The sequence below is a fragment of the Ambystoma mexicanum genome, chromosome 3q (assembly GCF_040938575.1).
Source record: "Ambystoma mexicanum isolate Mex_15411 chromosome 3q, UKY_AmexF1_1, whole genome shotgun sequence".
Lineage (NCBI taxonomy): Eukaryota > Metazoa > Chordata > Amphibia > Caudata > Ambystomatidae > Ambystoma > Ambystoma mexicanum.
In genome coordinates, this window is record NC_090926.1 from 138,100,237 (window position 1) to 138,127,866 (window position 27,630).

At 46.7% G+C, this 27,630-nt stretch overlaps 1 protein-coding gene across 2 annotated transcripts in view; it reads right to left on the reverse strand.

Annotated features, from left to right (window-relative positions):
• Positions 1-27,630, reverse strand: part of ESPL1 (extra spindle pole bodies like 1, separase) — a 1,025,090-nt gene that overhangs the window by 624,765 nt on the left and 372,695 nt on the right. The window contains exons 12-14 of one of the 2 annotated variants that reach the window (XM_069653326.1): positions 24,617-24,751; positions 23,614-23,730; positions 9,774-9,945 (exon numbers count right to left, since the gene is read on the reverse strand). In XM_069653326.1, the coding sequence (XP_069509427.1) occupies positions 9,774-9,945; positions 23,614-23,730; positions 24,617-24,751 (424 nt within the window). The remainder of the gene's footprint in view (positions 1-9,773; positions 9,946-23,613; positions 23,731-24,616; positions 24,752-27,630) is intronic. The other variant, XM_069653328.1, reaches the window with a different exon arrangement.

Genomic DNA, 27,630 nt, shown 5'->3' on the forward strand with positions numbered 1-27,630 from the left:
ACAGTGCTGGTACAAATATTACTTGTTTTTCACATCTGATCTTCCAAGGACCCTCCCCCTCCCCCCATTCTTTTGCAGCCACGCATTAAGTCTACCTCGGTCTTGGCATTATGCCCCATATCTGTCCCCCTTTGTCCATCTCATTTGGCCCTACGGCAAAGCAGGTTTTAATTATTCGATGAACAAAGGAGAGCACTTCCACAGAAGAGTTCCATAAAGAAGAGTATGGTGGGGGGTAACCCAGGACAGTCCAGATGAGCAGAGGATGCAGGGCACTGGAATCTCAATATCTTGCCAGGCGAATACAGTGTCCTACACAAATGGGACCATATACTAGTGTTGAAAATTGTTCCAGTACCAGAGGGACCAAGTCACCCTGACCATCAAAAATAAGTGAGTGATCCAAAATCGAGAAAGGAAAAGTAAATCCAAGGGGACCCTAAAAAGGACCTATCGAATTCCTGAAAATGAAACTGCTAAGTAGTCTGCCATGTTTTCTCCCAAAAAAATGCAGCAAATGGTATAGGGGCCCCAGTGGTTCCTTTACAGCTTTGATTGTGCACAGCCTCTCCTTGAGTTGTGGGTAGAACAAAAAGGAAGATTATCCTCTTTATAGCACATGAGGAGTTCATTAAAGAGTGGTCTGGTATTGCTGGCATGAAAACTATCCAGAGAATAGCCCACATCAGGTCATCGAAAATGTGTTGTGGTTAGGTTGCAGGGCCTTGGTCTTATCGGTCCATCTCTGAAAACCATTTCTCTTCTAGCTTCAGATATTGAACCAGTCCAACAATCACATTTTGGATTGAAACTACCACAAAAAAGACAAATCTAGACTTTCAGCCATGTTTGACACCACCAGAGGCATCACAAGGTGACTGAAGCAAGTAGCCTTGAACAGATTTTTAGGAATGTTCTTTGAGCAGATTTTAGGTGCCCCTTCCCAGACATTGACAGCGCTAGCAATTTCAAGCTCAGGCTCTCCACTGATGAGCTGTCCAGGTGGTGGGGTGGTTTACCCGTGCGGTACACAGTTTACGTATATAACAAATGGGATAACGTCCACACTACATTTGTATAAAAATAGAATCTTTATAAGCAAACGCGAAGAGGAACATCACTACACTTACAAGTTAAATTGTAAAACTAAAAAAAGGTGCCACAGCGTATCATTAAGTAAAACAGGAGGCAGAGTCCAATAAGTAGTTGCTAGAAAATAGGCAATAGCAGATAAGCAATACACATTTCCAATTTAGGCCATGTTTCAAGACAAGGGAGACCAGCAGTGCAGGTTTGTGGGAGTCTTTGGCAAAAGTGTCCCACCAGGCAGTTTCTGGAATCTCAAGTCCCACTGGAAGCCTTAAAGATAAAAAGGGTGCCCATGGATGAAGAAACAAATGAAGGCTTCCAGCAGCACCAGAGTGTAAGGAGAGCAAAACCACGGGAGCAATTCACAGCAGGCAAAAGACGGTTTCCCATGGTGGTTAGTGTGTATGTTTGGCAACCACCTTGGATTTCAACGTAGACACCAGTACAGGACGCCCTCCTATAACCATTGGTAGAACGATTGAAGATTTTGTGATTCCCAGGTCAAGGTCAGAGCAAGAGTAGCCGAAGTTAAGTCGGTTATGGTCCGTTGTAGTTTATGGCTGGTTCCCACACTGTCCTCGGGTAGAGGATTGCCTTCTGATGCTGGGGTCAGCTTGGAGACACCAAGGAAGAACGAATATTGGGTTGAAAGGTTGAAGTCCCACTGGAGAAAAGTCATCCATGGAAGTACCAGGAGGAAAGTTTGGCATGGTTTGCGCAGGATTGAGGCAGCACAGGCCCCTGGAGCTTTTGTCAGGTGAGATGGAAGCAGGACGCTTACACAATGTCAAAGGATGCAAAAACTAGGGTCGGTCCTACACAGAATCATCCGAGTCTTGGCAGCAAATTTGTCCCCAACGGATCTGGGTGAAGGTACGCCGCAGAGGGATCCTTCTGGTCGTCTAGAGAAAACGCTTTGCTGTCTAATTCTTCTGAGCATCAAAAGATGTTGGTGCAGAGCTCGAGTTCAAAGCAGTTGGCCCAAAAGGAAGCAGAAAAGCACATACCCTTAGAGATCTGCGCCAGGTAGATTTAAATCACGAATATTGATTGCAAAAACTCAGTGTGCCCTTAATGACACGTGTTTCGGCATTCATCTTTTTCAAATCAGTGCATGCAACATGATATACATTCTCAAAAGAAATCTGTGTAGGTACAGTGTGTCAAGGCATAAGTTATATATATATATATATATATATATATATATATATATATATATATATATACACACACACACACTCAACAGTGTTCATTACAACATAATGCAAATACAATTTGTGACAGAAAGTTGGGGGTTGGTGTAGGGGAGGATTGGTGGGAGGTTGGAAAAGGAGAAGATAAGAAAAAAGAAAAATAAGCAAAACACCCACTCCATTTTAAAGGTTCTCAAGTCTAGTAAACTACCAGGCTCATGATAAGTATTTGGCCACATGAGTAGTAAACTCATATTGGAATAATTTAGGTCAATGTATTGCTGACTGGCTGACCCTAATTTCAAATCACTCGTGACTCGGAGTGCGGGTATACTATACCCAATAAGTGCTCTTTGTGGTATATTTAATGAAATTATTCTTGTCCATTGCTGTGTGCAAGAAACAAGCTATCCTTACCATGTGCCTTCTTCTGATATTCGAAAAAGTGTCAATTTCATGGGTTAGATCCCTGTGAAGGAATATATACGTGCAGTCAGGCGCATAATAGCCTATTTTCACCTTACTATCCATTCCAGATCATTTAAAGTACATTTGTAAGTGTAAAGCACATATTTGATTTGCCATACCGTTGCGGTCTTAGCCGACGACCGATGTTGCACCTTCCCTTGGATGGCTGCTAGCCTCTCCTCCGAGGGTGATGCCAGGCAAGCCACTGTGTTGAGTTGGGCGCTGAGGAACAGTGCGTTCTGCGATGGTGCCAAGCAGGACTTCGGATAGTTAATGGAGACATGGAAGTACGTTTCCTCCAGGTCCAACGATATCAAGAAACCCCCTTCTTCCAGTTGACAAGAGTACGTGCTGCAACGTGACCATGCTGAATGTGTGCGATTTCAGGTACTTGTTCTGGCGGGCGCAGGTCCAGGATGGGTCTCCAACCCACGGTCTTCTTTCTTACCAGAATGCAACAAGGTGTTGAGGAACGTGCTGCTCTTGTCGGGTGGCTGGTGGACTAAGAGGGCACCTGCATTGGAACTCAACGTGTGTCCCTTAGCGAGTGACTACCCCTCTCTTTTAGTCCTGTACGGGACAAAGGTAAGGGAAAAAGTGCACCTTAATATTTTATTCGCAAGGTATCTGCCTTAATGGGAAGAAGTTGTTCGAACAATACAACTTTTACAAAAAAATCAATCTTTTTATTCTTATAAAAACAAATTAAAACATTACAAACATCTGTCAATAGTGATCCTCAATCATACCATTCAGTCATCGTATTTCTATTCTAACAGGGGAGTGCTAAAGTTGAAAAAAGTTTGAGCATAACAGTAATTATGAATATGCATACACGACATAGGAAAAAGAAATTGGATTTTCCCTTATCAGTCGACATATGTTTCGGCCCGTAATAGTATACCACTCATGTCAACAGTGATTACACAGATCACTATTGTGCACTTTTTCCCTTACCTGTGTCCTGTACAGGACTAAAAGAGAGGGGTAGTCAATCTGTACTTCCTATATTTCTCTCTCCTAGACTTTCCCTTCTAACAGATCTGACCCCCCCGTGAACAGAAAATTAGGGAATACCCATATAGTGAAACCCTTAGCGAGTGTCCAGCACCCATCTGTCTGATCTTCCACTCGATGAACCTAGTCAGTCGAACTCCCAACGGGGTGCAAGAGTGGGGGCCCGACGTCCTGGCCAGTTCAGGCTTGCTTGGGCACCAGGGCCCTACCCTGCAGGTGACGCTGGCCTCGCTACTGTAGGCCTGGGAGCGGCCCCTGTAGGCCTCCTACGTGAAAGTTGCCTGTAAGGTGGAGAAAACTGGACGATCTGGTCGATTTTCCCCTGGAGGAGCGAAAAGTCGAGTGAAGCAGCCGATGGTTGCCCAGGTGACGTGCCATCCCCGCATCTGTTTTTATGGCTTGGAGGGACTAGTCGACCACCTTCCCAAACAGATTCTCGCCACCAGAAGGCATATCCAGCACCTTTGCATGAACGTCCTGACAAAAGTTAGTGGGCTTCAACCAGCCCTGCCGACGAAGGCAGACTGTTCCCCATCTGCCAGAAACCCGTATCGGCGATGTCCACTGCCACCGAGATGGCATGGTCAGACGCCACTTCCCCTTCCTCCCAAAAAGCGAAAGCTTCCATTTTCTTGTTGTCGGGGAGGAAATCCAGGATCGGGCCTAGCTTGTACCACACAGCTCCCCGTCGTACCAAGCCAAGATAGCCAGGGCGCTGGCCACCTGGATTGTGGATGCCGCCGTGTAATTGACCTTCCCCATGGCGTCCATCCTCTTTCCCTCGCTGTCTGGGAGGGCGACTGATTACGATGAGGCCGGGTTAGCCGAACGTTTACTTGCGGCAGCCAACACTACCGAGTGCCGCGACAGTTGAGCCCTCAGGCAATTGGGCAGGGAGTCCAGCACCCTGTACTTCTCCAACCAGTCTTGGTTGGCTGTAGCCGTTCAAGGGTTCTTCATGAGGGCCAGGCCCTCCTCCCAAATGTCGCCCAGAAAGGGTACCACCATGATAGTCTTACTCTTGGATTCTCACCGGTGATTCAAAAACCCTCCTTAGTTTCCTCGGGCACCAGCTGGAACAGCTAGCAGGGCCTGGAAATCATGGAGTGGAACGATCCCACAATGTCTGGTGGACAAACTGAGGAGCATCCAAATGAGGGGATTCATCATCTGCCGGGACCAAGTCCTCATCTTTGTCGGTTCCCGTGGCCGTCTCCTTAACAGGGTCTATATCCATGTCGGCTGGAGAGTTCGGGTCTGAATGTGCTGGCAAAGCCGTTGGATGGCGCTTTCTCTTTATGTGAAGGCTGATCAGGCACCACGGGTGCGAGTGGCAACCTCCAGGGCATGGAGAGTTAAGAGAATGTCCACGGAAAGGTCTCTTGACTGAGGATGTAGTGATGGAGCGATAGGCCCTGTGCCGCCGTCATCCTCGTGGACCGTATGAACAGACTCTTGGTTATCGCCCATGGTTGAAATGTCCATGGGTTGAATGTCAACCTTGGAGGGCTGTTTTGGGGCCTCCCAGTGTCATGATTCCTGCCCCTCATGTCCCCAGCCCTCCAAGAAGTCAGGCTGGAGCTAGGCCACGATCACCTACATGGCCCTCAAGGGGTTCGCCATCCCTCCAAAGACCCACTTGGAGTCCGACTTGGCACTTTTGGCACCAGACTCACTCACTCCCATAGGATAACATTGGGGATTGGACTTGTAGTGCATTGATGGGGACAAGATGGATGCCCCCACATATTTCGGTTCCCAGAACTGCATGTGCGGTCTAGTCTTTTGGGTGTGGTTCAGCCCAGAGACACCTGGGATACCCAGAGACTATTTAAGCCACACCCAGGCTGAGAAACATGCTTTGCGTTTTCTGGACCTGCAGAGTGACACTCACCGTGTTCGGATTGGTCTCCAGTAGGCCTGCATCTTTCTTCTGCGCTCAGCTCCTGCAAGAACAAGAACACCGTTAGGAACAGCCTTATCGTGCTGCGCTTCTGCCCATCATTCATCGCTCCTTCTGTTCTGCAGGCATCTTCGGCGGTGTCATTGCTATCCCGGCACGCCGCTTCCTAAGGAAAAGGGAAAAGAACAGAAAAAAGGCATTAGTAAGCATTCTGCAAGTCTTCGCTTTTTTTTTTAGGTACTGTACGAGTTTCAAACGCTTACCTGAATACCAGCCGCTCTGGGGGAAACTCTGTCTCCAGAACTTCTCATCCATCTGCAAGAGGGAAAAGACACTCCAGGTTAGCATGGAAACATCTAGAGGCGCTGCATACCGCGCTTACCCACCGCATTTGTTCTTCATAACCGGCATCCACGCTGAAAATGTTGCGGCGCCTAAAAGACACAGAAAAAGAACTCCGTTCAATGCAAATACGAAAGGGGTGCATCGCGCGCTCACTCACCTTCAGCGCTACTCATCTCAGCAGCACGCCGCCATCCCCGGACGCCGGCCATCATCTAAGGAAGGAAAGGACGAAGAACTGTTCAAAAGACTTATTATACTTGCCTGTCGGACTCTTGCCAGTGAAGTAATCAGGCAGCAACAAGCCCACATCAATCAACACGCCCCTGCGCTGAAAGCAGGACGGAGAGCACAGTAGCCAAGAAAACAAGGTGAGCTGTGGATCAAAGGGAAGGGTTGGACCCCGGGGAAGAAGGGGCTCAAGCACACAGACAATAGGGAGTTAAACTCTACCAATCCTGTGTTTCAGGCCCAGTCTCCAGTCGAATAGCCTCCAGGGAAGGGTTTGAGGTCCCAAGAGGTCAGAACAGGCTGAGTGACGTCCCCGTGGATACCACATGAGCGTTACACCCAGCCACCCTTTTTCCTCCCCAAGGGCCTTCAACCAGAACCTGGACCGGTGTCTTTGCCCCTTCAGGGATACTTGCCGCCTTCGCTGATGCCTTTGCGGCCGTGTCTCACCGTGGGGGCAGGGACACCCTCTGTGCAGCAGGAGACAACCTCATAGGATCGGCTCCCACCACCACGGTGGTAGTCACTGTAGCTGTTGACGAAGCGGCTGATGAGGACTTTGGCTGAGCCTGTGGGCTGCACGGCCTTCTGCACCTCCGGCCTCTGCCTGACTTCTCGCGCAACTTGGACGACTTCCTCTTTGAGGAGGAAATAAATTGCCAGCTGGCTATGGAGGCGGACAGTGATGTGATCATGGCCTATCCAACCTGGGACCCATGGCAGCAGCGAAGCCAGTGGACTTGCAGCTCTAGGCCTCATCTTGGACCCCCACGGATGGGACAACCTGAAAGGACTTAGAAGAGCGCTATTCTGACAGGCCGGTCCTGGATGAGGCATGCCCCTGCTCAGAACACGGGCAGAGGCCTTGTTCGAATTGAGCCATGCCACCAGCCTGCTGTGCCAGTCTTTCATGGTCTTCGAGAAGCCTAAGTATATCTGGCACTCCACCTCCATGTGGTCCGGGTGCAGGTAGTAAAGACACAGCAGATGCTGGTCTTCCACAAAGACATTCCGTAGCCCGCATTTGGAGGAGAAGAGGGTCCCTTCCCTCCTTCTCCTCAGACATAGTCGGATGTTGCAAAGTAGGCCCAAGGTGGCCTACTGGAAACTTTGACGAACCTGCGCCCTTGAGGGGCGCGAAAACTTCAGACAATGGCCCAGTTGCCGGCCAATAGGAGCACACAGGCTCTTTGTCAGGTTCCCCTGAAAGTTCCCAGTTGAGAGGCGGCTATGGGCTTGTTACAAGTGTTGCGGTTCAAGGTAGTTTTTAGCTTTTAGTTTGATTTCTTTTTGGGGTGGAGTTGGCTTATACGGTTCTTCTCCTTAACTATGGCGTCAGCCTGCAACAATTGTCCCAATTCAAGATGGAGAATTCACTGCACAGCAATGATTGGTCCAGAGACTATTGTGAGGTAGTTTGGAACCTCTGGAGAGGTTCTAAACTGCCTTTCATTCTAGTTCAGCTCAACAGAGGTCACAGCCACATGAAGCTCCAAAGGAAATATAGGAAAAACTGAAGTGAAATGAAGACGGAAAGTAATTAAAAGAAGCCAACTACCAGTGAGAACCGGTGAAACAAGGCTCAGATAAGGGACAGCGATTGTTACAAGGAAAATGCAAATATAACATGTAATGGAAAGTGACATGTACAGTTAATCTATAGAAATGCTTAACTGAAAAAGTACTGTGAAGTTAAAGACCATTTGTGTAACAACAAATAAACTTGTGAAAAGTTGACTTGAGCCAATATTTAGTTAAAGAAAAAAAAACGTGGATAGACTCAGCATGTGCTCTAGTAACAGCTGTGGGAGGCATTAAGGCCTTGCGCGAACGTAGCAGAATGCGTGAATAGTTTGAATGGGTTTTCGTTGCGAGCATGTGAAGCAGCATAGACACGTTTGAGGACAGTACCCAAAGGCGCATCCCGGCATCAAATAGAAACTGACAAGGAACCACGTCAGGTGTTCCTTTTGATCCTACAAGCAGTAAGAAATTACTGAGGCGGTCAAAGTCATTGAGGGCATTTCAGAAGAGAAGGAAACTGATGTTAGTTTCAGAAGACGTGTGGCGGTAAAACGCAGTGTGTGCAATAGCGCGTTACATTTTGGATTTAGTTTTCGCTCGCGTGAGGAAGCCGTAGTTAAAGTGACACCCTAGGAATTTAATGTAATTCAAAGGAACTGAAGGTGAGAGAGTAATCAGACTGATCCCTCAACTATGAGAAGCAAAGAGACTCAATGTATAAATCCTTAGAATACATTTTCAGGTTAATGTGACCAACTTTAGAGGATACAAATTAAGATCTCTTCCAACTAGGAAAGCAGTGAGACTCAATGTATGAACTCCAAGAATACATGCTCAAAGTAAAGTGACCACAGTTAGAGAATTCACATTAAAGCCAAGAAAAAGAGCAGCAGCAGTGAGCAGAGTTAGTTGCACAAAAACTGTGTACTCCATTTCCATGAGTTGCCTCCAGGCTTGGGGTGGAGGTAGTCTGGTAATCCAAGAGAGAAGGAATACAATTTAAGTGAAGTGATAAAGTATTTGAATGCAAGTTTGCTGAATTTTGAGGGATCCTAGATTTGGAGGTTATCAGAGAAAACCTGATCCTTTGATATTTTATCCACTTCCCTTCCCCCACCCCGAGCCTGGTCTGCTCAGTTTTATGTAAAAGACTGCTAGGTGAACCGGTTTAGGGGTCTGGTGGATATTTGTCTGCTCCTGCAGGATTTCAGCACTGGTACCAGATACAAAAATTGAACCCTTCAGCGAAAAAATCTGGAACGTACTAATAGCTCAGAGCAAACTCGAGGACTCCCAACACTGAAGTGTGCAGTAAAAATCTAAAGATGGCTGTCAGAGGCAGGGCCTAGGGCGAAGACTCATTGGATGGGGGAAGTATGACCCAGAGGACAGCGATTGGTTTAGAGGATAAATACAGTTTTGAAGTGACAGCGAGGATACTCAGCCTGACAACAGGGAATATTCATGAACATGTGAATCCATGCCAGACCCCATGCTGGAGAAAAAAAAACAGATTTAAATAACTGGAAGGAGACCGATACTGGCTCCTGTTTGCAGATAAGTAACAGGCTCTTCTAAATAGACTAAAACATTGAGCTACTTTTGACTACAAGACAAATGGTGACTTCACAGGCGCCAAATCAGATGTAATGTCTTTTGTGATGGCCATTTGCAGTTTCCATAAATATCTATCTTAATCAATTTGTGATAATTCTAAAATATGTAATTATGCAATTCTTGTTCTAGGTGCTGGAATAACATGCACTATAAAACAAATGGCTGCTACTACTAAAAACCCACTATCACCCCCCTCATCTTGCCCCCATCTACTACCCTCACCACAACCAAACCTTGCTGCCGCCATCTGTCACTCTGGCCTTACACTGCTCAGTAATCAGCACCACTGCAGGCACGTCAGATGTTTCAAGTTTCCACATCACACCGTCATATTTCTGTAGTGCATGAGCCAAGAGGCAGAAATAACATCAAATGCAATATAGACATACCTTGGTCACAGAGTTGCTGCCGGAGTTCCAAAGAAAGGCTAGTTGAGGGAATGCATAGATACAATGCCAGCAACTGAAGGATATTCGCTCGAAGCAGATACCAAGCCTTGGAGGACTTGTGCAACAAGGGGTGCTTAAGAATTTCCAAAAGCAGGGTCACACCTTCGGTCACCTGTTGGAACATCACACATTAGGCCATGTAGCCAGTACAGAGAGCCAATTTCAGAACCACAGTTAAAGAATGGTAACATGAGCACAGCTTTCAGCATTTGTACGAACGCTGTCTTAAGAGCTTTGAATACATTTCTGGGTTTTGCTTTTTTATTCATATTATGAAGTAGCATTGCATTTAGGGATGTAAAAGAGGCAAGAGATGCGGTTGCAAAACAGATTTTCAGCACATCACAGTGCAATGCCTGTTGGATTCACACAAATTAGTTGGTCCTTAAATTGTATGGTGATGCAAGTAACAATGATGCATCAGTCGGTAGCATCTAGAATTGCATAAGAATGCAAGAAACCGTATTGCAGGCTCCTTTGAACATGTGCACTACATATTGCCTACAGAGCATTTTGAATGGCAAGTGAAGACTAAATTAGTGCAGAGTCAAACCCTGAATTAGGTATTTTTGTCTCAAAAGGTTACCCAACCTTTCCTATTTAAACTAGATTACAATCTGAAAATCCCACTGATTTGATTTGTATAAGGCTATACTTTAACAGATCAGAGATCAATACAAATTAGTGCAAACGCATATGAAGGAAGCAATTGAGTCAATGTGATTTTAGGCAAGAGTGGAAAAGAGCAAAAGAGGGCCTAGAGTGAAGAGGGCCGGGGGGGGGCAAAGAGTTCCAAAGTTTCAACGAGCAATGAAAGAGTGAAGTGCAAGTAAGCACATGAAGTCCGGTACAACAAGAAAGAAAGATTGGGATCAGAGAGCACGAAAAGGGGAAGGGGAGTAAAAAGAAAGAGGAAAGATAAAAGCCAGACCATGAAGGCATTTAAAAAGGAAGCAAAGAAAGTTAAAGAGCAGGCGTGGTTCAAAGGAGAGCCACTGGAGGGAAGAGGGGAGAAGATAGGGATTTGCAAGAAGATGGAGAAAACAGATCACAGACATAAGGATTATAACTAGAGCAGAGTGGAACCACGTGAATGACAGGAAGACCAAAAAGGGAGGAGCAGTAAAAAAGACAAGAGAATGAGGGAGGAGGTCATTGTTTTGTGACATCAAATGAATGAACAAACCTTGCCTTTCTAACATTAAATAGCTGAAAGTGACAGGAGCGGGAGATAGTAGCAATGTGTGAGGAAAAATGAGAGAAGTCGAAAGTTACCCAAAAGTTTCTAACAGACTAAATAAGAGAGGGTAGAAAGGAAAAGGACTGTGAGGGTAGTGGGGAGGAGGAACAGTGGAATCAGGGAAGAATAAAATCTCAGCCTTCGAAGTGTTTGAATGAACATAATGATCTGCCACCCAAGCCTGGATAGAGAGTAGACATGAGGGGAGAACAGAGTGGATAGGGTCAGAGGGGAAGCGGGGCGGGGGGGGAGAGGGGAACGACATAAAAGCTGCATCATCAATGTAAAAATGGTGACAGAAAAGGAGAGGACAGATGCAAGAGGAATTTTATAAAGGTAGAATAGCACGGAACCAAGAACAGAACCCGGTGAAACACCATATTGGAGAGTAAAAACTGAGTGGTTTGGCCAGCTCATGAGACAGTAAATGGTCAGTGAGGTAAGAGTGAAACCAGTCAGAACAGAATCCCTGAAACCAAGAGGAAAGTGAGCAAAAATGTAGAGCGTGATCAACTGTATGGAACACTGCGCACACATCGAGGAGAACCAAGAGAGAAGAGGGTTACCAACGGCGTACCTACATTTGTATTCAACTGAAAGGCATTTAATAAGAGCTAAAGTGTTACTATCAAAGTCCCAGAAGACTTGCATCAAAGAAAATATGCCTCCTCATTTTTTGTCTTTGGTCTAGATCGGACCATGCTTCTATAAAATACCACAGAATGGCCTAAATCAAGATTCCATTGATTGGAAATTCAAAAACCCCAACAAATGAACACAACGAGGCAGTCCTGAAAATTAGCTTTTCTATGAGTGCCATCATTAAATTGGATCTATTGTCATGTTCAGGATACAAAAAATGACCTTGGTGAGTCAGGTAATTATGTCTGTGGCTCTTCCTCCAATTCTTGAAAAAGGCCTGCTACTGTTGCAGGCTGAGCAACAGCTCCAATGATGATGCATAAAGCAATTAATATAATAGAATCCCGGTAGGCAGAAATTTAATTAGACAAACAGGTGATGCTCCCCTACATAATAGGTGCCAATGGCCTCATCACCAGCTGCCAAGTTCTTTAGCTAAGCATGGGCACACTGGCATATGCACAATAAGAAAGCTGGGTGGCCTGTGAAGGAGGGAGAGCCACAGACTAAGGATACCTGAACCCCCATCTAGGTCAGTCTGTTATTCTTCCATCCACTAGCTGTGCTTTCTTCCTAACTTGTTAGAACAAGCTGCACAAAAACATGGGGAGTAGGTGCAGCAAAGGTAAGGTTGTTTCCATCAAGTTACACATTATCTGAAGGCAGAACTAAGCATCTCATCTGAAGTAAATGTCCTGGGAAATGTGTGCACAGAACTGCTGGGTAGTAGCCCACATGACAACTCAAAAGGGCACACTCATTCCGAAAGCTACTGATGCCGGCTTCGACCTGGTGAAGTGCACATTTCGTTTCTGGTTAATAGAAAAACAATGCAAGGTGTATGCTTTTGAAATTAAGGATCCAATTCAATTGATCTGGGAATAATTGCCTTGGCCTCTGGAGTCTAAGCCCTGAGTGTAACAGATTGTGACCTGCAATAAGGTCTAGTCCTGTATAGATATAAATCTTAGCGTTAAGGGTCAATACAAATAATTTTGTGTCCCCCAGGACACGAACCACAAGGGTGTGATTGGAAGAGCAGTAAATTGATGCCCTGGTTCACATTATAGTCAGACAGCACTTTGAAAACAAATGGAACTGTCCTGCAAAGCACCTTTGCAGCATGAAAAAGTAGAGTCCTAACAGTATTATGACTGGAATTTGGATCATCTTCATACCAATTCTTACCTTGACTAGGAAGACATTCTTCCAGGAAAGGCGGTCAAGGGTGTAAGAAACCATAGGCTTAAACTGCTTTCTTATTTAGTGTTAGGGAGAATTCTCTGTTTAGGCTGAATTTCCTAACCTAGTGAGTCCCCCCCAGCAGCTTTGCTGGATTTCTGGAGTTTGTCTTTTTCTCCTGCCAAGAGTGAGACTCTTTCTCCCACTCTTGGACATGATTTGTGGTGTTCCTTTGAATGTTAATGTGTTTCATTGCTTTATCTCATTAGAAAGAGGGGGTTTCCCTTCCCCTAGCTTTCTCTTTGCAATGGGTCAGAGACTTTCGATTGGACAGGGGATTTGACGTAACCCTTGTCGGGCCACTCCGATGCCTCACACCACCCTCACCTAGAGCCTTCTGGTACTTGTAATTTAACACAGATAAAAAGTGGCCAGCCAGAGTCCTTCGAATGATCACACCTGCGGTAATCAACCACTCTGCAGCTGACCCTTCTCTGGGCTTTCCCTAAAAGTGTACACACACTGTTCACAGGTCCTTGTGTTCACAATATGTTGCAGATTGCAACCTTCAGCTCAACACAGTCCTGCTTACTGATCAGCTCTCTCCAACTCACCAGCTGTGCTGAACTCTAGCATTTGTCTCTGGCGTCAAGGACTGTGCCACTGTAGCCAGAATGCCTCCCCGCCTGGGTCAACAGCGCAGGAGGCTCCCATGCACCGTTGACATCCACCACGCCACACACCAGCTGTATATCCCGGTCTTAGGATTCTTTTTGAGGAGGCTTTGCGGGTCTGGGTTGAAAAAGGCAAGGGCACTTCCCTCCTTGTCATCCTTTCGTGTCTCACCAGCTTTCGTCCGTTTGAACTGCCGGTTCGCAATAGCTGCTGCCCTCGTGCCGTTGGCCTTGCTCCAAGTGTGCTTTCGTGCTTCGCCTCTTGTGCCTGTGGGGAAGAGAAAGGGCCGTCGGATGTGTGTCAGTGTCAATTGCCGGACTCTGCATGACCCTTGTGTTGGGACAGGTCAGGTATATGGCTCTGGTGTTAGTCCGTTGTCTGTCACGGTGTAAGGTGGTGTCGGAAAAAGGGGGTGGAGGGGTTGCGCTTTTAAATACCCTAGAAGGTAGGATGGGGAAAAGATGTTACAGGGAATGAGGTACTCCTTATCCTCCCCAAAGACAGCCCCCATCCACGTGATCCTCCCCCTGGTCCACCCCCAGGAACTGGATCAAATAGTGATGGCAGTGTCCTGGCCAACTGGATGACAGATCCCTGATACACCTTCAAGTTTCTAACATAGGGCACCGAGGCACCAGTGACCCGGTGTCGGTCGAACCAAAAGAAGGCATACACTCTCAAAGTTATACATTCTTGGAAGAAGCTTTCCATAACAAGTAATGTAGAATTGATTCAAATGGTTCAAGGGGGCTAGGTAGGCCACCTGAAGGATGTCGTCAAGCTTGGGAGAACACGGTTGGGTCATCCATCCCAACTTGACTCCAGAAGCTGAAGAGCAGCAAACCGCAACACAACTGCCTAGGTAAGTACCTCATGAAGAACAACTGTCACCAGCAGGTCCCCACAGCAGCTCCAGTGAGGGTCTCTGGCCTTGGTGGCTGGATGTAGAACTTATGGCGGGAGCAGACGGTCAGACGCAGTCCCAGAAATGTCCAACAGACTATCTTCGTGGCACTTGGTTGTGGAGGCTCGACACAGGCTTCGTAACAGCAACAGTCGTCACCCGGCAGACTTAATTCGATTTCCCGGCCCACAACTCAGCCCAGGGGACTTCTACGATCAGGATGGAGTCTCTGTAGGCCCAGACAGATCCCCACCAGTTTGCAGCTGGAACCCTGCTTGGCGAGAGTATGCCACACAGCAGTGCCAGAGTTCTCAGTGTATTCAGAGTTTGCAGGCCCGGAAGGTCGCAGCTCGCCGTGGGATGGCTCAAACTGTAGCTGGTCTAGAGACTGGTTAGACCACCAGCCCTAGGGAGGAAGTCTTCCAGTTCAGATATTCTGTCACACAGAAGAAAGGGCTGGAGCTGCAGCAGTCACTCAGTCGGCTCTGGCGGTGGCTGGAGGTGGGTGCAAGTGCCTCTTTGAAATAGATCTTCCAGTGGTCTACTCTGGCTTCAGCATCAAGACCCTCACCTTTGATGCAGGAACCTAGCCAATCAGCATGCCTGCTACATTCAAATTTTGGGTGGAGGCTGGCCCACACGGACAGCCAGCCACCTAGTCAGAACTGGATCCAAGCAGACATACTGGAAAACAAAGACCCGAGGAGTTTTGGAGTCCTCCCAGACACACTGGTGCCTCCAGGCGGGTTTCCCCATGGGAAACCGGCGAAGACAAGATACTGATCAGGTGCTCCCCCACCTAGGTCGTCAGATGGTGGCTCAAAAAAGGACAAATCATTGTGAGCTGGCGAAAAAAGAAGACCGGCACAATACAGCCTGCAATGCAAGTTTCACAAAAGTCATTAGAAAACATCCACTGCCACCAGCCACTCAGATTTGTCATTGTAACTAGAAAGTTAGAGGAGAGGTGAGAAATGTGTCCCTTCAGCACTCCACATAAGGTGGGGTGTGCTGATCTCACAAAAGAAAAGTATAGGTAGGATAAAAAAATTCCCCCATCCTGCTAATATGTTTGCACAGAAAAATAAAAAAAATAAAACAAAAGGGGAAGCTCAAGGAGCTTCCAGCAGCACTCCACAGAAGGTGCTGCATACTGTAGTAGAATAATAGTGATGCTAAAGAGTTACAAAAAGGTCCAATAGTCCAGCAAACGTGCTGGGGGACTCATCAAGTGGGAAGAATTCCACATATATGTTCTATGCTCACCCATTGCCATGCTTTGCTCACATCTCTCCTCGTTATTGGCCCTGCACCTTACTAGTCTGAGCCCTATCGACTGCAAACAAGCACGACGGGCGCTAGTTAGCCGCATCAGTTTGCCGCAGCGCCATCTCTGCCCCCTCTCCCCAACTTATAACAGCACTTATCTCCTACTCACCACTATTGGTCGCTGCCACGATGGAATTTGCAGGCATCAATGCTTCATAGCAACATATCTGGGTTACTGTTCATGCCGCACCAGCAACACCGGCACCCGAAGTATCTTTATGTGGATAGGAACATCAAGGCACATTGTGGGGACGTCTTGTGCATGAAGGAACACCTACATGTGGGAACGCCACCAAAGGGACGAGTCTGAGGCGGCCGTGCTAGGCAGTGCAGCGTGACATGTATCCTTCGTGTAGGGTGCTTTTCACTGACCTTCTGATCGCCACATCGTAGGTGCAGCTATCCGAGCAGCCGCAGTGGTGGTGACCGCTGTGAGGTCCGCAGCTATGAGGTCCGCAGCTACGCGGGGGAGCCCAACTGCAAAGACTCGCTGAGGACCACATTGCTGTGAGTGCCAAATCTCTCGCCTCCGGCTGTGTTGACTTAGCCCCAGCCCTACTGTTGAGTAAGTGTCCAGTTGAGCAGCTCCAGCTGCGTCGGCCATTGGTACCTGGCGGTTCACAGCTGGCAGTCAGTGGGGGGGAGGAAGACTGGGAGCATAATCACCTGAGCAAACGCTATGAGCACCCATTTAGCCACCAGTGCAAGTGCTTTTCGGCACAGTGTCACTTGTGGGTAAGCGGCTTATGGTGGCATTGTTCTCTTGGGAACATAATTGTGTGATTAGTTTAGGTGCAAAGCGGCTTAGTTGCTGGCTTTTTCCCACTGAGTTATGCCAGTAACGAGGCAGCAGTCTGGGGTAGGCACTAACAAGGGACCAGACTCGACCACTTAAGGAGAAATGGGATCGAAAGACTGGCTCCTTCTAGCCCTCCTGTTACGGTACTGCGTTGGAAGGAACCCTCCCCATAGACGGCCCTCCTAAAACCCATAAGGAATAATAACCGTCTATCGGATGTCCTGGCAATGAGTGCTAAACGCAGACTGAAGCTCCAACAAGAATAGCTTGCCTGCTCGAAACTTTTGATTAGTAGTAAAGATCTGAATAATGAGCATAATTTTGTAGATAAGGCTGTCGACCCTCTGATATTGCCATGCCCTCACAGCCCTTGATAGTTAATCCACAATCTAAGAAAGGAGGGACAAATGGGTATGATGTCCAGAATAAGGACGTGTACTATTTAGAGGGACACTTGGGAGCCCACTCCGTGTCTACACAGTCTAAATCAAGGGGGGAGGAGGGGGTGAAATCAGTCAGGACAATATGTAGTGGCAAGTATGAACAGGGGGTTGGCAGCCTGTCTGACCCTAGATCGAGGGTGATATCAGCAAGAGAAGTTGCTGCGGGACCTGGTGGCCTGTTCGAACATTAGGGACTTCCAGAGATGGGTGGCATGTGTAGGATCCATAACTAGTACCTCATCTTTGCCCAACTCGAAGAAGCCCACTACTGTGGAAATGGAGAGTAAGGAGAACTCTTCACAAACCACCCCACCCAAGATTTTGCATCAAAAGGGCTGCAAAACAGACCTCCGAGCCTGCTAACATAGGTGTGCCCTCGCAGGTGAAGACCAGTTCCTTCGTGTGTGGTCAGGGGGATAATATACTTCGAGAGGTCACCACGCCACTTTTAAGCTAGTTGCTTTGGGCGCCTCTACATCTTGTTATGACATCCAACAAAAGAAATCTAGAATGGCGAGTATCGAGGACCCCAGTTTAAGGAGTTTTGCACAGCACTCGATAAATGTTGGCATCACCAACATTGCCAAGCCTAATGAATTTGAATCTAGGGAGGCCCTGAAAAATAAAATGTTGGCCTGGCTGAATGCGAAATTGGGCCCCAACTAAGAACGCAAGACCTAAAAGTTCTCTGTAGACTCCAAATTGATAAGTGGTGTTCGATGGATAATTTGGATTGCATTATTGTGGGCTGTGGGTCCAGCAGCTTACCGCTGTATTTGAACAGAATTTCACTTTCACAGCATATATGCCCCTCCACTAGTCTTAGAATTGTTTTGAATTAGTCAAACGTTGTAGCTTCTAAAACAAGTTTGTGTGCTTCCATAGTTTTATTGTTCTTTTTGTGCTCCTTGGTTAGCATTCGCCTGTTACACTTATGTTCTGGTCTGTCAGCTAATTAGTGTTTGTTCAGTGTACAGTCGTTGTGTTACTGTGTTTTGTTTACTGTGTTTTGTTTACTGTGTTAACTATGATTTGTGTAAGCGCCCTGATGCCTGCGGGCTTTCGGCGCTCTAAGCATACAAATAAATAATTCACTCAAGTCCACCACCATATGCTGAGCAACAACGCCACACCTCTCGATGAACCGGCACTCGGATGACATAACTCTGTTGCCTCATGTTGCAAAATGTACCCATCTCCGTAGATATTAACGCGCAGATGCAACAGTAAAACCGACCTACCATTTGCTAAATCAGAGCATCATACCAGAGTTACATTCTGCGAAATGTATCCATGCCTGCATGCCCTTATCTGCTAAATGTGCAATGATCACTAATGTCGCTCACCGTGAAATGTATCCTTGTCTGCATGCCCCTATGATCTGCCAATATGACCCGACCACCACCCTGGTGTCGAATACATGTAATCCCTAGGCCTTCTATTAGCCATCTACATCGCATTACACAAATGGGCCTTAGTCCGTCACTCTAGCAATGCATCAGAACTAATCACAACAGAGAGCCCAGAATGTTGCATCAACCCACACACGGCTATACTACTGCTCATCACCCTAGTAAATCGACACCACTGGCCAGTACCCAATCCAGTAATACACCATAGCCACTCACCAACACCCAACTTTATACCCATCACACAGTCCTGGTTCCTAATGTTATCTACTAGACCTCACCAGCCACTGCTTCCATGAAGCCCTCTGTACACCAACTATGTCGAGACGTCTCAAAAACGACTTAGTCAGTGCGACATCCCCTACTAGTTCAGCCATACCCTGCCACTATGACAACCCTAAGGATGGCAACTAACCTACAAGAATCATACACCATCCCTCCCACCCACCCACCCACTACCCAGCACCAATCCACGTGGCCATCCCCCATGGCCGCTTAGTTCCCAGCGACCATAATCATAAACCCTGCCAACACAAGTCTCTGACCCACCAGTACACCACACTCAAGCCCACGATTAACATCCCTGACCCTCCACGTCCACTCGCGACACAAATGTGGGCCCACGCTGCATTTAGCTACAACCCAATTACCACCACAAACCAAGACTCATTCACTAACATGGATAAAAACACACCAACTCTAGAACACCCTTACCCTACTAGTAGGAGAGCACACTTACCACATCCTATAGCCACACGAAGCACCAAGTTCTCTACCCGGGAAGCTATACCCATCACACCTAACCAGACTGACCCTACTCATCATACCGTCAGTACCAACATCTGCACAACTGCCCGCACCACACGTTGCACACCCCCACATACGTCAGCAATCCTGACTAGCACGCTAACATCCCAGGTTACCGATAACCCAGCAGATTCAACTCAAAGGCACCCTCAATGCAAGATCACTCCCAGCTCCTGCTTTAGACACCGCTGACCTCATCATGACAAACAACTTCGACTTTAGCCATCAACGAAACATGGCTCCAAGCAGCAGCGGGTCCCTCACTTGCCTTGGCCATCCCTGATAACTACACTATCTTCAGATCAGACAGGGCGCCAAAGGTGGAGTGGCAATCATTGTCAAAAACCACCTCCTCATAAGAGACATTCCCAAGCAATCATTTCACTCAGGGGAATTACTCTCCATTAAACTGTCCCCAACCCACTACAGCACAGTCTATACAACTCATATACAGACCCCGCCCCGGCCCCCAGAGCAGTCCTCGCATTTGAAGAAGACGTGGCTCAACTTGGATCAGCAGACACCAAGCCTTCCTCACAAATTATTCTAATGGGCGACCTCAACCTGGGCCTCTATGAACCAAATGACATCGCCAACACCATCAAAGCGCTTGGCTTTCCCCACCGCATCATTATCCCACCCACATTAAAGGTTGAACACTCGGCTGGCAGACCATAATTGCCAGAATGATATCCTCTCCAACACCCAATGTCCATGGTCCAATCGGCACATCATATCATTCACCATACCCAAAAACAAGACCCAAGGACACACCACCTCAAGCGCAGCCGACCTGTCCAGAAACTCTCGCAACATAACACCAGATAATCTTCCACCACTAATGCTCCACATCAATGATTACCAGAACACTAGCAACAACCCAACCACAATGGTGGAGCTTTACAACTAAACCCTCCTAGCTACGACCCAACAAGGTAGCACCACTAAGCATGCGCAAAGCCATACCTCAAGCGCACCTTAACACCTGGTATGCTCACTATCACAAAACTGTACGCAACCCCAAGAGAATATGAGAGACCAACTGGAAGAAAGCACCCACTTAGCAAAGCCATTTTCACTAGCTCTTCCAAGAACTGCAAAAAGGCTCTCCTACTAACCAAAAGCTCCACTTACGATAGAATTACCAAAGCCAACTCTGGCACCAAAGAATTATTTAATATTCTACGTGAGCGTGAGTCACCAGTGCCTCCCCAAGAAGCATGCCACATAGATACTGCCCGGTGCACAGGTATACAAAAAGCTCAGCAAAATAGCTTCGCTCCAAACAAAAATTGATCTAAAAACGTTGAACCTGGCTCACAGCCAACCTGCATATAGAGCCCCATAAGTCACAGCACAGAACGTGAACTCATATTTCGACTTTGCTCAAGTCTCAACAACCAAAGTGTTGAAAATGAACACCAGTCTCAAACCCTCTAAATGACAAGGCGATATATGCCCAGCTTCATTCAAAGAATGCGCATCCGAACGTACACCCTTCATTAGAACACTAATAAACGCCTCCTTCGAAAAAAACACTGTCCCCACAAACCTCAAAGACGCCTGGGTTCTCCCCACTATTAACGAAACCCACCTTCGAACCAAACATTCCCACTAACTACCGCTCTATAACTGTTCCGATATTTTAAAGGAGGAATGGATCGCGCAGCCTACCTGCAAATCCAAAAACACCTAGAAACCAACAATGGATGAATTTAAAGACAACGGCAAGCTAGCACTCCTACTCCCAATTGACTTAGGGGCCTTCAACCTTGTTGACTACAACAAACTTCAATCACCTCGCCATGGAAGCCCACTTCTCAACTGGTGCCATAATTTGGATACAATCCTTTCTGTCCAATAGAACCAGGAGGGTCTCCTCAACCACTGCATCAGCGCCGCCTGCCCCAGTCTCATGTGGAGTGCCGCACTGATCCTGCATCTCACCCACCCTTTACAATATATTCACAAAACCACTATTCAACCTCCCCGACGATCTGGGTGTCGCCTACACCAACTAAGCGAATGACACCCAGGCTCTTACAACCTTGACACTAAATCTGTAAATCAAATCTACCGAATTATCCAGGCATGGATGGCCCAACACGGCCTCTGTCTCAATTATGAAAAGACAGAGCTTCTCATCGGCTCACACAACCAAATAAATAAACTTGACGATACCTACAGATCCTTTACGATGGATGCCATCAGAATTAAAGTAAGACCCTGGGCCTCTCTCGGCTCTGCCCTTACACTAACAAGACAAGTCCACGCCACAGCTACTGCGGCTGCCTACATATGCAAGCTCATTATCGCTTGTAGACCCTTCCCGTCCTCAGTCAGCTGCACAACCGTAGCCAGAGCTCTCATCCTATCCAGACTGGATTACTGTAATGCCCTCTACATCGGGACTAACAAAAAGCAACATTAGAAAAATGACAGCCGATTCAAAATAATGCGCTAAGAGCTGCACTTTACATCCCCAAAAAGAACCATATTAGCAAGGCAAGATGCTCCACCCAATGGCTGCCAGTACATGACTGCATCCTTTTCAAAACCCTCTCCCTGACTCACAAATGCATCTCACAATCAGCCCCCAAATACCTATCCAACAAGTTCACATTGAACAAATCTAACAGACCCACGCGTAGCGCCTACACACTTACTCACCATCCCCAAATACAAACAGAAAGCAGGAGGCAACAGTTTCCCACTGTTAGCTGCTAAACACCGGAAGGCCCTGCCGCCATCACCACCAAGACCCGAATCCTTTTTCTGGACATTCCGCAAAAATCTGAAAATCAGACTATTCACTCAAGAACAACATATTTAACCCAACCACAAATCAGATCCCCAGCTTTACGCATACAGCCCACCTGTAATTCTTACTGACACCTGTTATCTGGGCTCCCTGCGTTTTCCTTATCCCAGTTTAATGTTTGGGGTTTCAAATTTATTTTGCGGGTTAGAAGGGCTTCTGCTCAAGTCGTCCTGAAACTACCTTACTGAACATAGGTTCGCCTGTAATGGCCCAGTACCAGGGGTGCTTCTCTGGCATCCCATTTTTGCCCTAAAGTGATGTTATAACCCTGCATTTGTTTCAGGGAGGTAATTGGTGGCAGCAAAAATATAGTTTTGGCTTCGCCAGAAGTGCAAGCTGATTTACGGCATTAGTAGCCCAATGTACCTTTATGGTAAGCTTTTGGTGTGCCAATGGGTCTTGAAATCAGGCAGGCCATAAAATTGCTTTTTTGCCCACATGGTCTCTGCGAGGCCAGGAGGACAGTCAGTATGGTGGTGGAGTGGGCGACTGAAAGAAAAAAAAAAAGTGGAGACCTAAAAATGGTCCAAGAATCCCCAAACATAAAAATAGGAATTCTTCCTTGCACATTCTTGGACACTGTTGCATCGCTGAAGCAGTTTTGCTGCCTGGCTTAACAAGTTGGGGGAGCCAACAAACAACATGTAACATTAATGACAAAGGAACAGCACTCTGCAGGACCGATAGATGCATGCATAACCTCAGCTTCAAAGTAGTAGACATGCATGGCAAGTGAATGCAGTAAGAATTAACATTCTACACCCATACGATTAGTCTAGGAGTTCTCCAGCTGCACTTTGAAAAAAATTGCCCGGAGCAACACTCGCCTCATGATTTTTCATCAATGCCATTGCAAGATTTAGACCAGTAGTTGTGTGCCAAAGAAATCTGATCAAACCGGACAAAAAGGTATTCACACTGAAAATAAATTTTAAAAAAAGTCTACTTAAGGCCGTTACTGCTCCTTGCATATTAAGAGTAAGAAAGTTCTATACTGAGAAGGTCATTGTGAAAACACTTAATTTTTCCAATGGGTCACAAGAACATTCCCATAAATGAGGGCTCCAGTTTTCTGAACACGATTTGGGAATGGCAAGCTTGCCACTCTACTAGCAATTCGATAAACTGCCTGCTTTTTCCAGGAAAATTAATATTTGATTTTAAATTGTAGTGATTATTTTGCAAGTTGAATGCAGTGTGACCTGGATGCAGCTCTAGGAAGAGAAGTGACCCTATACAACACAGGTGTGAGCAATTCTCACCCACCTCCCAACCCTGCCCTCCATAAACAATATTACCTTGTATGCTGCAGCAAATCTACATTCCACCCCTAATCCAATCAGCAACCGAGGAAATAACCTACTTTGCCTGCCAAACATCGCTATATACAAGAGTAGCTTCTCACCAGAGTAACTCATCTCCAGGCAAACAACCAGACTATCTGCATCGCAACAGTCCTATTCATGACAATCAGAAAAGGATTATTGTGTTATAGCCTTTTTGAAAGAGCTCATTATGAACAGAATTACCTTGCCTGATGCACAGCACAGATGGCTGCGTAGAACCTCGCAAGTCAGTTTCAAAAGTAGAGTGTCACCAGAAATATTAGCGCATGACAGGCAGGTCTCTACTTCCTCAATGTAGATCTACAGGGAAATATAAAAGCAACATAACTGATGGAATTCGGATCCATGATCAACCCAGCGCCTTATGAGACAGACAAGGGTGACTAGCCAAGGGCAGACTAGTGATAAATGAGCGCCAACAGCCGATACCCAAAACAGAAACTGCTCCACCCCAGAAGAGTTAGATTGATTCTCATTTAAGCAGGTGAAAAGTTTCATGTAGAGGAGAAAAAGAAAGGCACGCAGCATCATAAACCGTTTGTATATCATGCGTCCACTTCACACAGATGGCCCGCACATTGCATTAACAGTGGCAGGCTATTGTAGTTGGAGGGGCTATTTAAGATTCTTAAACAAATAGCCCCTCCAACTTAAAGAGCCTGCCACTATTAATACAAAGTATGCCATCCAAATAACAATGTAGTCCCTCTAAACCAGGGGCATGGGTCACTGCATATGGCCTGTGGGGATGACTGTACAGTGAACTCCATACTCCATGTTCAAAGCTAATTGCTCGAATGTATGCCATAAAAGGTTGGCTGAGACCATCCCAGTCAACCATAGCCCCTACCGACCCTCCAACCCCTACCAATATTGCCCAACTCCAATTCGCCATAAAGATTTGGTGGGGAAATTGGAGCAAAAAAATTCAACCAATTGCTTGTTTTTAGATCCAGTCTGCACACATTTCTAGAGAAAATGAATAGGAGTGCAGAAGTATCTATTAGAAAAGTAGCTTACTCAAAGCAAGGTAGCCTTCCCCACTCCTCTAAGATCTTCCAGGAACCTTTGCAAGGCAGAACACTGATGAAGCAGTACATTTGCAAAGTACACAGAAAATACAAATTCAAACACTGAATTTAGAATCAAAGTAGTAAAATGATTGCTTTAATATAGTGGCACCTACCTTGGCATAGCTGGGGCAACCTAGCAAGATCAAGCTCTTTGCAAGATGGCACAAAGCATTTACTTTCGCAAAACTGTCGCCAATCGCATCAGACAGACTTCGGGCCAGGATATAGCTGTCAATTGACTGCAACGTCTGCAAATAGATCAAAATAGTCAGCAGCGCCATACACAATTCAGTATAGTATTAATTGCAAATCACAGTATTTCATTCCATTTTTGGTACACAAGTGTTAAGATGGATTTGTGAACTCTGACCTGGTGGGCAGAGGTTCAGAAAGCCAGCTTAGTTTCTTGGAACAGGGTAAAGACAGACCAATCAAGGTAGAATTGGCAGCGGTCAAGACTAGATCTCAGAAGGGGGAGGGTGACTGAAATACCTCAATGAGCACACAGAGTAAAGGACACATACAAATCACGCCCAGTCAGGTGCATATATATAAAAAATACAATACATTTATTCAAGGTCTTTGGGTTTCAACACAATAGTTATTAACAGTAACACTTCTAAACCTACACAATACTACTAAAATACATATATATAAAACCAAGGGGCTTAAAGGGTGAATGCACGAAATGGGTCCACAACCTAGAAAAGGGAAGGAAGCAGTTAGTTCAAAGAGTCTTTAGGCAGTTCTGCAGTAAACCCAATCCTAACTGAAAGGCAGGCCAGTCCCTAAGAAGAGGGGAGCCTATTGCTCAAATGTACATGCAATGCTGGCGCACGCGGTAGTGCACATGGGCGAAAACGGGGTCTCTTGTAGGGTCTGTAGCAGCTCAGGAAGGTGGGTGAGGTGATGCAGAATAGGTTCCCACTATTCGTGGAGGGTCTCCCCGTGAGGGCAGAACAGGATCCAAGAGTTGGTAATAGTTTGATAGCTCAGGCTATCTGTGGAAAGGAGAGGGGCCACTAATGCGTAAAAATGGATAGGGTGCACAGGGCCACCTGTCAGGGTTGTAATTACTCACCGACTCCTGGTGCACTCCAGACCAAACTTCAGCAGTCAAGTCCAATTCGGTTGCAGGTTCAAATGCAGCAATCTCGCAGCTCTCAGACAAAGTTACAGCGCTGATTCCCAAACGGGACAGGTGGGATTTCTCCGCTTCGGGTGGATGGATCAGGCCAGTTTCACTGTAGCAAAGTTTGTCACCACGGCTGGGCGACAAGGTAACCTTGTGTACTTCGGTTCGGGCGCTCCATTTACTCCAGACCTGGGAACACCAAGTGTGCGAAATTCGGTGCGAGTGCCATGAACCGAGCTTGCGATGTACCAAGTTTCAAGGGCATCCTCGAAACGGCGGTGGTATCAGAGCAAAGGTCCTGCGCAAGCTGGTCACCACACTGGTTGGCCCAGGGACACTTCCGAGAAGGCTTACTTGCAGGGTTTGATGAAGGTGCAGAGAATAGTTAATCCCACTATTCCAATGGGTCGAAGCGACTTCGCAGACCTAGTTCGATCAGATGCAGAGGGGTCCAGTGGGACGACAGCGGGCCTTCCTGCAGGTCACCAGCGGTTCCTCGACTCAGCTTCTTAATTTCAGGATCCTATCCTTCGTTCAGTGAGAACTCAAGCGATCAACATGGTATGGGTGTTTGTAGCCTTCTCTTATACAGAACCTCCTTCATGCCAAAACGAAGAGGACCCAATGGGAGATCTGCTCACATACAGGCACACCATATGTGGACCAGTCATGGGCCACAGTGGTCCTAGGCATTCACAGCACACCACAGACTATCTGGCACTCAGGATGTGTATTGGAACCAGACAGTCCAGCCCACATCCTGGCAGCACACACACAGAAGGCATGCAGAAGCCTGCAAAAGCGTGGTGTTTCTCGGGTGAATGCACATGCCCAAATAAGGACTGACCTAGGTCGGCTCCATCTGGTGAAGGTGAAGGGACAAGATGGCCAAAGGACAGGACAAAAACTTGTTGCATGGCAATTTTTGAGCCAGGCCACCTATACGTGCCAAACACTGTTTACCTGGCAGGAAAGGGTTAAAAAATACATAAGATAAGCTGCCACCAGCCCATTGGAAGGTTCATCTGCACTTCTCCTAAAAAAAAATCCTTCCAGTGTATCTAGGGCCTTTAGAAATGACAGGAAGAATCAAGTGCACTATACTGGAAGGTACATTGTGCACTTGCAACATGTTGCAGAAAAGTTGCAACATTGACAAGGACTAAGGGAAACAAAGTCTCCCAGTACTGACTGTCTTAAAGGGCATGTCAGATTCCCAATAATAAAGTGAGCGAAAAGCCCAGGGGAGTGCAGCTGAAGGCTGTGCTCCTCTGGTAAAGTCAGACAATGGTGTACAACAGCGGCAGAAAGTTGGGGGGTACACAACTGGAGGAAAAATTACACATGAAATGGAAATCTTTCCTAACAAGCAACAAACTAAGAGTCAAAGGAGAACAAATTAAAAAAAGAACACCATGGTGGGTGTGAGGACTTCATGGTGGCAACAGTAAAGACAGACGCAAGTGATCACGATTCAAGGGTGTTTATTGAACAATGTTTGCATGGTGGAGAAACGCCTAAACTAAACCCAAATCTAAGATGGGATCAAGCGTCAACCATCAAATGAAAATAAGGCACTCCTAGAGGCGTTCTGTCAAATTAAAAGGGCCTATACTAAGAAACCTATTGCCAAACCTTACAACTCATACAAAAAGGGTGTGGGATAGTTTTCAAGAAAACAAGTGTTCTCAAACAATATGTCAGGATGCGGCAGTATAGGTCTCCCTTCCCCATGTTTTGAGCACAGGGTAAGATGGTATCTCGGAGCATGAGCCGACAGTTCCAATGGCAGCTCTCAAGACCGTTGTGGGCCAAGTCCTGTTTCGTTTGAAAGTCTCTTGCGTGGGAGGGCCTGCCATGTTCAAAATACAGAAATTAAAAAAAAGTTCCTTTATCCAAAATGAAAGTTCTTTAGGGTGATAATGGTTCAACCTTGGGTCCCTGTCTTCTGTGCGCTGACTCTTCTCAAATCTCAGCCGGATCTCCCTCGGT